The sequence below is a fragment of the Synchiropus splendidus genome, chromosome 4 (assembly GCF_027744825.2).
Source record: "Synchiropus splendidus isolate RoL2022-P1 chromosome 4, RoL_Sspl_1.0, whole genome shotgun sequence".
Lineage (NCBI taxonomy): Eukaryota > Metazoa > Chordata > Actinopteri > Syngnathiformes > Callionymidae > Synchiropus > Synchiropus splendidus.
Window position 1 is genome coordinate 12,818,225 of NC_071337.1, and position 11,750 is coordinate 12,829,974.

The 11,750-nt window shown below is 42.2% G+C and overlaps 1 protein-coding gene across 5 annotated transcripts in view; it reads left to right on the forward strand.

The window, feature by feature from the left end:
• The window catches only part of csmd3b (CUB and Sushi multiple domains 3b), a 344,162-nt gene that overhangs the window by 280,737 nt on the left and 51,675 nt on the right, over positions 1–11,750 (forward strand). For all 5 annotated transcript variants that reach the window (XM_053862604.1, XM_053862605.1, XM_053862606.1 and 2 more), the window contains 12 exons: positions 982–1,184; positions 1,885–2,076; positions 3,023–3,161; positions 3,627–3,814; positions 4,019–4,137; positions 4,255–4,330; positions 4,832–4,948; positions 8,369–8,482; positions 8,573–8,668; positions 9,544–9,747; positions 9,890–10,014; positions 10,934–11,030. In XM_053862604.1, coding sequence (XP_053718579.1) covers positions 982–1,184; positions 1,885–2,076; positions 3,023–3,161; positions 3,627–3,814; positions 4,019–4,137; positions 4,255–4,330; positions 4,832–4,948; positions 8,369–8,482; positions 8,573–8,668; positions 9,544–9,747; positions 9,890–10,014; positions 10,934–11,030 — 1,670 coding nt within the window. The remainder of the gene's footprint in view (positions 1–981; positions 1,185–1,884; positions 2,077–3,022; positions 3,162–3,626; positions 3,815–4,018; positions 4,138–4,254; positions 4,331–4,831; positions 4,949–8,368; positions 8,483–8,572; positions 8,669–9,543; positions 9,748–9,889; positions 10,015–10,933; positions 11,031–11,750) is intronic.

Below are 11,750 nucleotides of genomic sequence, written 5' to 3' on the forward strand. Positions count from 1 at the left end.
AAACCGCCCTATATTTTAAGTCTGTAGTTGCCACCTCTTTTATTGTCTTCAAAGAAAATTGTACTGAAAAATATAAATTTCAAATTGTACGTAAGAGTCCGTGGTGGCTGATCAACTGAGGGCGCTAGTGCCTGCATAAAGCCACGTGCTGCATTGAACTTTACTGTTTTAAAGGCATATTTTATTCATAATTTTTGATTAATCATTAATCTGTACTTTTTTGAGGAAGGGAGTGTTTTAAAGTGCACCACAACATGGCTTCTATAAATAATATATCGTTGTATTTTGGTGGGAGTGCTGTAACACTGGAGGAGGAGTGTCCCTTCACAACAGCAGCATAGCCAATCACAGACATGGAATGGTCACATGGCACCAAGAAATTCATCCAATCAGCACCCTAGAATATGTTCAGTACCCGTAGTTGTATGACGGAAACTTCCCATTCATTCTGTAAGAGCTGTGCTTCTCTTCCCATTAATTCTTAATAATTATTTATGGCTCTGTCTTTAATAGGTGTTGTTTAACAAAGTGTTGCTATTATTGAATTATTTGTATTTGAGATGTTTGACTGTGAAACTGGGAGAATCCGCGTGTATTTTTTTTTTTCTCCTGCTGCCATTGATACTCCGTGGTGTGCTGGTGAGGCCTCAGGGAACAGTGTCCCACAAGGCACTTTCTAAAATCTTTGGCTTTCATTCAAACCATTTTTGAAACCTCACATCATTTCAAACGAACAGTGCCACCCTGAGGACACTGTTTCATGAAGCCTCATGAGCCCGTCACTATTGACAAAGCAAATAGTTTTCAAACGTTTCAGTTTAGAAACTGGCAAGTGATGATTTTAACAGTAGGGTTTTTGACATATTCATGAACGTACAAATGAAATAAATCATCGGATAATATGATGTAACGTGAGTATATTCTTCTTTGAGGGATTTCTTGTGAATTTGGTGAGGCGTCACGCATTACATGTTTTTCCAGCCTTCAGTTCTTGGCCTTTGACACTGAAGCCAGCCACGACATGCTGAAGGTTTGGGACGGTCCACCGGAGAACGAGATGTCTCTGTCGGAGCTCAGTGGGTCTCTGCTTCCCGAGGGCATCCACTCGACGCTCAACACCGTGACTGTCCAGTTTGAGACGGACTTTTACATCAGCAAGTCTGGCTTCGCCATTCAGTTTTCCAGTGAGTAGTGTGTACCCCAGGTTATGTCTCATCGCCAGCAGCTCCATGTTATTCTCTGTATAATATAATCTGTATATATGGATTTGTTTTTGGTCACACTTTATATAAGGGAATATTTATTACCTTGTGTAAAGTGCTTATTCATATGCACATTTGCAGCCATGAATAATTCTAAGGTATTGACTAGTGTCTTCTTACGACTGACTAAATTTTACCCTGGAATAGTCAATGAAATTCCCCTTAAACAACACACAAGTATTAACTGTAAATACACAAGTACTTGGTTTATTAATGATGTCTTCCACAATCTGAAGTGTTACCCAGATTTAGGTCTCTATAACATGGTCTTAAATGACGTTGTATTGTTATGCCAAATCTTTCATATAGTTCAATTTCCTCTTTATTTTCTCTACCTCGACTCCTTCGTCTCTTTCGCAGTTGTATTCTTACTCTAACTAGCTATTTTTGGAACTGTGCCACGAGCACCATGTCAGTTGCCTGTGGAAGTAGTGTGAGTGACAGCTGTTGTATTTGTTTTCCTCCTGAAAAACAAGCATTTATTTTTCTTAAAGTGAAAGAAGGAACAACAGAATCTAACAAGGAGCCTGAAAATACACCTGTGATTCATTTACCTACGAGCTAATATATCTGTGTCTATTCTAAAGGTTCTTCTCCCTCTGTAACCTCTGTTTCTTCACAGGCTCCGTGGCCACAGCCTGCAGGGACCCTGGTGTGCCAATGAATGGCAGTCGCAGCGGAGACGGTCGAGAGCCGGGGGATTCCGTGTCCTTTCAGTGTGACCCTGGATACGAGCTCCAGGGAGACGACAAAATCACATGTATACAAGTGGATAATAGATACTACTGGCAGCCCAGCCCTCCCGTCTGCATAGGTGAAAGTCCCTGCTGCTTACTTTTATGAGGACACACACTTCAAACGGCTTTTGTAGACTTCAGCATCTTTCTGAAGGACGCACCATGCAGCAAAGGCAAAGCACATTTAAACGTATTTACACATTTACTGCGGTCCCTATGAGCCGCAGCTAAAATATAAAACGTCCTCAACAGAACGGAAAGGCAATTAGAATCAGACAAAAATGGGCTTTGCTTGGGCAATTCTGAACTAAACCGGAACGATCAATTAAGCAAAGCGTCTTAAAATCGACGGCGTGTTCTGCAGATTGACTGAAAGATTTGTTTTCTGCTGCTAGGAACAGCAAAGTGGTTGCAAAAACACTTTACAGCTTTCATCTACGAATCAAAAAGTGGCTGTACGTTTGGTTTGGAGCCAGACTGCCTGGTCTCAGTGGCCCCTCTCTGCTGGAACGGCGACAATCCAAATACTTTTGTTCTCCTTTTTAATGAGAATCAAGTCAATCCGCTTTCAACGTGTCTTCTAAACGTGGCAGGTTTGAATCAGTGGACAACTCCTTCTGTTTGTTGTTTCCATTCATGTGAGACTGCTCTGTTGAATGAGCTCTCTTTCTGGAGCGAGCGGCGAGTGAGAAAGATCTCGCTCCGATGCCCTGGTCTGTCCTTTCCAACTACAAGTTCACTTCTTTTTATCTTCCCCACCGTGTTTGTGGTTTGACTGCAAGATAAAGCTTTTAAGCCGAGTCAGTGTCTTTCCTCAGTGAGAGTTTACTCTGTTGCTTTTAGCTCGACATTTTAAATTGAGTTGTTTAAATATTCATCAGCTATATCCATATCAGAATGTGGGCTGAGGTCGTGCTCGCCGAGATGAACTCTTTGAGGGGAAAAGTGTGTTGTGAGTGGAGAGAAGCGGATTCATTGAAGACAGTTGGAACATGATTTTTTTTTTCTCTCTCTTTCTTGCAGCTCCTTGTGGAGGAAATCTGACAGAATCGAGTGGTTTCATCCTGTCCCCTAATTACCCACACCCTTACCCTCATTCAAAAGACTGTGACTGGCTCATCGCCGTCAACTCCGACTACGTGCTGTCACTGGCCTTCATCAGGTAATGGAGTACTCTGCAAAATGTGTCATGATTCTACAGTGAACGGTCATCTCTGCGAGCCAATCACCTTCCACCTTCCTTGTATAAGTTTTGCCTATCACATGAGTTTTCCTTGGAGAAGTTTGAAGTTGTTGGCGCCGGTCCCACGCATGCGGGTGAATGTTTGTGCCAAATTTCCCTCCCATCGTTTTCAGTCGAAATGCCATCGTCTGGCTTAGGAAATAATAATGAGTGTGTGGTAGGAAATAGAGTGGCTGATGTCCTTTTATAGGTCTTAAGCTTTAGGGTATTAAAATAAAAAAACGACGGCTCCCTTTGAGACGTTTGAGAAGATTTGGCAACGGACGCTGCCTTCACTGTCGCCAGTTGCTTATTTAAAGTTATTTAAAGTCGTCCTCTCAAGGACAATCCTATACATCTTGTTGTCCCCATGTTATTTAAGCTCTTTCCCTTTTTTTGTTTTAGCTTTAATATTGAGCCAAACTACGACTTCCTGTACATCTACGATGGCCCAGACAGCAACAGCCCTCTGATCGGTAGTTTTCAAGACAGCAAACTCCCCGAGCGGATTGAAAGCAGCTCCAATACCATGCATTTAGCCTTCCGGAGTGATGGATCGGTTTCCTACACCGGCTTTCATCTGGAGTACAAAGGTAAAACTTCCAGCTCTAAAGGTCTTTGCGTTGATGTATGTGTTTCTGTTGTAGTTGAAGAAGGATCGAGATCAGCAAAAGTTTCTTTAGCTTTGTGATTAAAGCGAATGTGCCGATAAACTGTGCATCAAACCAGCCTCAACTCAGTAAAACAGCAATGGCTGTTACTGTTCAGAACTGGTTCTCACTTCATTTCCTCTCCAGCCAAACTGAGGGAGTCCTGTTTCGACCCTGGAGTGGTTCTGAATGGGACCAGGCTGGGGTCCGATTATAAACTAGGCTCTACTGTTACGTTCTACTGTGAGGCTGGATACGTACTGCAGGTGAGACGGACATTTATTTTCTAAACCAGTAAGATTATTTTATCGTTGAGTCCAAGGCTGTTTTGTTGAGATACAATCTTAGTTTGTGTCTTCCCTTCTCTTCCTTTTTTCTCGCAGGGCTATTCCACACTGACCTGCAGTATGGGAGATGATGGCCGACCTGGTTGGAACAGGGCTTTGCCCAGTTGTCAAGGTAACAAGCTGGAATGTATCAGCATTTTTTACTTCATAATTCATCACTACTGTGGTGGAGATAGGACGCTGAGGGTCTTGTGCTTTAAACTGGCGCTTCATTTGTTCACCATACTGCGGCTCTGTATTGACTCACTCCACCAGCAGTCGGTGGCATTTGTTAAACTATGCAGAAAGGCAACAGGGAGTATTACCTAAAATACGCTACGACAATTTTGTTATTTGGTAAGTTAATTAAGACGCTTGCTTCAAGGACTTAAAATGCTGAATTCATTGCAGAGTCCAATCATTATTCAACGCGGTAAAACAGACTTTTTCTATCACATTATTTGGCAAATTTAGTCATTGGTTTATTCCTGTTCAGTCTTTTTTTGGTCTTTGTAGAACACTGTTTTTCAATTGTGACCTGCAGCGGACTGCAAACAATGCATTTTGATTAAACATAGTTTAGTTTCTACTTCACTGCTGACATAACTGAGGGCTGTTTCATGTGGTTTTTCAGCTCCGTGCGGAAGTCGATCAACAGGATCGGATGGGACAGTTTTGTCCCCAAACTTCCCTCGGAACTACACCTCGGGACAGACCTGCGTCTACGCAATAGCTGTTCCACGAGAGTTTGGTAAGTCATTCTTTCTTTGTTGTCTTGGTATTTAAAGTGACTATGTACTTGGTCAAGTAAATTAATTCAATGTGTTTTGCGGTTTAGCCAAATGTGTCAAACACAAGGCCTTAGGGCCCATCGTGACATATTTTGTTGCCCACTAGAGTTCAAAGTAGAGACCCACCTCTGATGCCACTTGACATGAGTTTTCAACTTTTGCCCTTTGACTGGCAGTTTAAGCAAACAGTGATCTGAAATTCAAGCTTCCGAAAAGTAGACTTGTTGCAGCACGGACTTTGATGGAAGATGGGAAGGTGGACGTTTGTGCTTAACTGGAAAAACCTGATGGTTTGCTGTGTCTTTTATGTGTAACTTTATTATCATTATTATTCATGCTTCATGCAGGCTTAAGATTCAAAACTGAGGTTGATATTTCATTTTGTTGAATTACTATTATGGTGTACCACTTGTTGACTATTCAGTTAATATACAATTTTCTGGTCTTACTGTACTGTGTTTAATATTTTCTCCACTTGGTGTTGTTGAGTTTATGCAGACTGTAGAGCAAAACCATTGTCATGTGTTGCTGATAGTGCTGTTTTGGAACTTGCTGTAGTAGCGATAGACACTGCTTTCAAATAACTGGTTTTCAGTTTTTAAAAGCAAAAGAGAACAAAGGTAAATATTGTTTTTGCAGTGCGTTGGAGAATGAACAAATGAGACATATTCAGTCATATTACACAAATGCAATAATCTGAGAATGATGCTAGAGTATAGGAGGTTTCCCTCAAGAGTATTCTTTTTTTTATCTTTTTGAGAGGACTTAAGTGACCTTCGTTTTCAAGGCAGGTCTCCATGGGAATCCCAGGAAGGTTAAAATCCCGCTGAGAGTTACTGTGGTGAAATAACGCTTCATCAAACGCCACTCGCTGGCCGTTAATTTTATTTCCGGTCAAGGTTCCATCATTAGAAGAGTGTATTCTTCAACCTCTGTATGTGCTTGTGCTGCATGACATAACCAATGACATTGCTGTTGAACTGATTCTGATTTAGTGGCGGAAACTCCACACTCTGCCTGTGTCAATTACTGCTTTATGAAGCGATATATCTGTTTAGTTACAGGACAGTGCTTTGTTTCACTTTCCCTGATTTCATCTCGGCGCTGTCCACTCGTCTTCTCCACATTGTTCCAAGTAGCCTCACTCTGTTTGTTCTGCTGTTTGACCGGCTCAGTGCTATTTTTGTATTGCAGCATGCCTCCCCTGTTCATGGTCAATTATTTTTCTTATTGTTAGTTTTCCTCTGGCTTGTCATTAACCACATGTGAGGTGACTGTTGTGTTTCCGGAGCATGAATTGGAGGGGCTAATTAAATTTCTTGTCATTGTTTACCCCAAACTGTTCGGCTGCAAACATGATGCAGCTTCTAATTAAACTGGCAGGACAGACATTTGCCTTCAGTGGGCCAGATCTATGTGTTCAAGGCCTGTAATTGCCAAGGCACACTGCCTCCCTCTTCTTCTTTGTCTTTCTTCATCCCTCATAAAGGGTTGCCACAGGAAGTCAGCCTCCTCCGCCTCAGCCAACTGTATCTCCATCATCCTCCTTCCTGTTCCTCCATCAAAACATGGACCGAATTGGTTGCAGTCTTGTCTTTCATCTTTCTATGAGATTGGTCCGGTTCTTCCAAGTCGACTTTCAGAAGTTCATAGCCATTGGTTATTGGTCAGAAGTTCCCCACACCAAGACCTATGGGTGATGACTGGAGAACCAGATCTTAGTGTTGTAGTGCTTCTTGTCTGGGAATCAGCCATGTTGGACTCTTGTTTTGTCAAGACCACGGCTGCTGTGATTTTTTTTTTTTTCTACTGTGTTCAACTCCCCACCACTCCATTAAAAAAAACAAAAAACTCGTGAATGCTACCTTTGTATCCATTAATGAACCGTATTCACGTCAGAGATGAAAGGGAAGCAGAGAGCTCCGACTGTGAGTGTAGCTCTGAATACATTGTGAATGTAATGACCAGTTACCTCTCGCAATCATGGGGCTTCTGCACTGGGCCCATCTGTGTGGCCAAGTGTAAACAGATTAACTCTGAAGCGGAGCAATGTATTTCAGTCAAACTACTAGGAATGGCCAGCGATCAGCGGACTTTTTGGCAGGGATTTCATTTCGGTGATGTTTTTTTTTGTTCATTTTATTTACGATGGCAACTAGACTGTGTTCTGAATTCGATTTGGTTTTGGTTCCTCTCACCTTGTCAAAGCTTTGGTCTTGTCTTGGTCTTGGTGCGGTCTGTCAACCCAATCTATTGACGCTGGGAAAATGAGTAGACTTTTGTGTGTTATGCTGACAAGAGTCGCCATGACCGTCTGAGGGCCTTTAAAAAGCAATGGACAAGTTGTTACATGTAGAATGAAAAGAGCGCCTTGTGGCTTTCCTGGCCCCACCCTCAGTCTTTCTTTTACATGACACATTGCGCACCAGGAGCGGAAGGTGGAGCATGTGCTTCAATTGAAAACCTAGCGTGTCAACACGCAACACAGAAGGCTGCCCTCAGTGTCAGCGTAGGATGTAGAAGTCCACAGGATGTGTTAGGTCTGGACGATCATGAAAAGAGGCATCCAAGATTCCTTCACCGGCCAGTTGACAACCTCATGAATCGAGGGTCAGACTCTGCATAGAGTTGCTACATTGAACCAGAAGACCTGGTTTGGGCATCCTTTAAGGATTTAAACTTAAACTTTAAAAGGATTTATTCTCCTTTCTTCGGCGGTTTTCCTAATATGTCTGGCAATGGAACTTGCGCTGATCTTGTTTAGTATATTTCTCAGAACAACTAATGTTGAAATTGAAGTTTAAATCAAGATTTTTTTTGCTCTCTCTCTTTTTGAGTGACATCTTTGTTTTAGACGCCCTGCATTAAAGTCTATGGTGACAGCTTGACTCCTTTATTTCTCACAGAGCCATGTGTCGAGGCCATTATATTGTACTGTAGGTCTTTGCTGCTTTGTTCTGGTTCAGACAGGTGTGCATTAAAATGTCAGGAGACTATGAACGGTGTTGTATGGCACCCATTGTGATTATGGACATTTGAATGCTGTATAAGTGCCCTTTTCTTCCTCAGAGTTCATGCATTCTAAGAGAGTGTTCACTAGTTTTCCTCAAGCCAAGCATGTTTGCAACCAATGCTGTCGACCTGGAGGCCACGATGGAAATTGACAGATGTTGTGGTTATAACTTTCCAAAAAAACATCTGGAATCAATGAGGCATATGAAAGCTTTTTAAATCCCATGTTGTGTTTGAGTTGCCTCTCAATGCGAATGATTTTCCTACCTTACATCTGTGGTGGGATGCCTATAATGCTTGAGTGATTTATCCACCATTTTTTTGTGAATAGCATCAACACTTTCCTTCTTTCCAATTCTCTTCCCCAGTTCTCTTCGGCCAGTTCGTGTTGTTCCAGACGTCTCTTAATGATGTGGTGGAGATCTACGACGGGCCCACACAACAAAACACACTGCTGTCGTCCCTCTCCGGCTCCCACTCCGGTACGGACACTGCTGGTGGACTGTCGACCAACAGATGTGCTGTAATAATCTTGTTATAACCTCATTGCTTCTCTCCCACTGTGTTCACAGGAGAGTCTCTTCCATTGAGCACTGGCAACCAAATCACAATCAAGTTTACAACCGTGGGACCAGATACTGCCAAGGGATTCCACTTTGTCTACCAAGGTCTGTTTTTGGAAAGTGTGAAATTATCAGTTCCCTTTTTGCAAATTCTGCAACTCACCCACGATTTGTGAATTTAATTTTTGAAAGCTACCGTAGCACTCACCAGAATTCACTTTGAATTGTCAAATTTGAAAACAAAAAAAATTCAGATTCAAGCTCCCTTTTTTTACTGAAATGAGAGAATCATCCAAACTGCATTTTTGTTTTCTTCGCTTTGTTTTGTGACGACACTAAAAAGAAAACTTTGCTTTTCCATTTTTATTGCTGTCACGCAAAAGTAATTCAAATTCAACTGGCAATCCTGAGTCTGGCCCTCAGAATTACTATGCATGATCTTTGAAGGACTCATACTTCTGGTTCCTTACTCTAACATACTCATTATGGGTTTAATACAATTCATAATCCTTGTTTAGCTCAGGCCGTCTCAGACAACCAGGCAGATTGGGTTCCACACCTCGACTTCAGAGTCATCTATTACCACCGTCGAGTGTGTTGCTGCAATTACTGCTGAGAAGTCTGCTCTTTCACTTGGTAGTGAATGATATCCAAGGCAGAATTATAGTTTAGGAGAGGAAAACAGCAAATGAAAATGTAGGACTGATTGTTGCAGGAAGTGAATGATTCAATATTTTGAGTTTGCTCTAGTCAGTACAGCATTAGTGATATGAAGTATTTTATTTTTTTCTGTGTATTCCAGCCTATTATTTCTCCTTTATACTTTTTTCTTTCCAAAACCCTTGGATAATTCTGTCGACTCACTCTGTTCCTCTGTCTCTCCATCCTTTGTTCCTGCCATTGCCCTTTCTCTTTGGACCCATCCATCCAGCGTCAGCATCTCAGCAATGTCGCTCACTTTATGATGTTGTCTTTTGTAGCTGTCCCTCGGACCAGTTCCACCCAGTGCAGCTCGGTGCCAGAGCCGCGTTTCGGGAAGCGCCTGGGCAATGACTTTGCAGTCGGGTCTTTGGTGCAGTTTGAGTGCAACCCTGGCTACGTCCTTCACGGCTCCACCGCCATACGGTGCGAGAGTGTACCAGACAACCTGGCCCAGTGGAACGACACTCTCCCGACTTGTATCGGTAACTATGGAACAACGAAATTTGCTTTTTGCATGACCGGAGTTCCTCAACTTTTTTGTTAAGCTTCACAGCAACATGCTGACAGAGAGTTGCTTCAGCCTTTAATGCTCTTATCCCTGCCTGCTTTCTGCCCACTTCTCAGTTCCCTGTGGTGGCGTGCTCCACTCTCGTCATGGAACCATCCTGTCTCCCGGTTATCCAGAGCCGTATGACAACAACCAGAACTGCGTGTGGAAGGTGTCCGTCCCAGAAGGGGCAGGAATACAGGTAGCACTCGTCCCCCTGTTGTCCCCTGGCTGACTCATATATCATCGACTTAAACGCTGAGCAAGCAGGATGTGGGAGAAAAGTTAAGATAATATTTAAAGAGAGAATAGATGGATGGTGTGTGTGGAAGAACCAGACAGATAGTACGAGATGTGATCGTATCGGGAAAGATAATGACTGATGGCTGACAAGCTAAATCACTCCGACAGGCGGAGATAAAGATGCCTTTGACACAAAATGAGTCTGCGAAAGATTTCAAAGAGACTTTAGAGGATAGAGCTTCATTTGGCTCCACTGTATGGACAGGATGTATTTCCATATAGTTTAAATGATGTAGATTTTTAAATTCAATATATTCATGTTTGCTGACAGGAGTCAAAAAGAATATCGCTTTTTCAAATGGGATTTCTTTTTTTCTAGACTTCAAAAACGCCAACGTTTCCTTTGTCCTTTTTTCCTTTTTTTTTTCAAATGATGACTCAACATTTTTTTCTCTTCTTGTCTTCTGTTTCCTGCGAAACAGACTGCGCCGGCAAGCAACTTATTACGAGCGTAATTGATTTAGTTTGTTCTTCATTAAATTACACCGCGGTGCACAGTAATAATTTTGCTAATATTATAAACATCTGCTCCATATTCGTGCTGAGTGCGATCACCAACTGCCAGTTGCTCTCAACTCCTGCTGCCTGATCTGTGGAAATCCAACATAAAATTGATTCCTCCCATTGTCGCTTTTTTCAATTTGTCTCAATAGCGAAATTAATGAAACTGTGTCTCACTCACTGTATCCCGGGCCGAATCCATCCACGGTGTAACCTGCGCCTCACAGGCTCTTCACACACGGTTACACATAATTACATCTTTGAGTCAAGGGGATGGCGAATTGCAGCGTCAGTGTACTTGTTGTTTGCACTTCCAGATACAAGTGGTGAGTTTTGCCACTGAGCACAACTGGGACTCCTTGGATTTCTACGATGGTGCTGACAACCATGCTCCAAGACTGGGGAGCTACTCTGGTGAGTCGTTCTTACTACCTTACTTTATCCAGGAAGCAACGGCACATGTTGAAATCGTGTCGAAATGGCTTCCACTTGGCCCATTTCAATGTCCATGTTAGCACGTCCTTTATTTTAAAGGTTCACTAGCCCTTCTGACGCCAGAGTTCTTGGATATCACTATTTCAAAAGGTTGGATTTGGCGATAATTTTAGCAATAAAAGCATACGGTAAATGAAAAATGACCTAAAGAAGCGGTGGCCATGGTGAATTGCTTGTACAGATGTTTATCTAATCCACTAGAAATATGTTTGTCATCTCTGAAGCGATGATGATGGTGTCGCGACACGACCGTAAACACCACTACTTTTGTTCTCCCGCGGCTTCCAGCGCCACTATTGTAGCCCCTTTGGCGCCGAAATTCTTAAGAATCATCTGCATTTCTTTGTCGCATGTTTAATATAGAACAAAATCTCATCCTCATTTTTCTTTAACGTTCTATAATTATGAATTATTCAGAACGTTTACATAAATAAATCTAAGTCTTCCATTTTTTGAAAAAGACCAGACGTGGTTTCGATGCTGAGTCATATAAGGTGATTATAAGTAAGCGGCTTAAGTCTGTGGATTATTTTTGCTACCTTTAGCTACTAAGAGAAGAGAATGATAATCATTACATATTCCAGATCCCGATTTGGCTCAATCAGTCACAAACAGGGCGTCTTTGAAATTCAACTACCT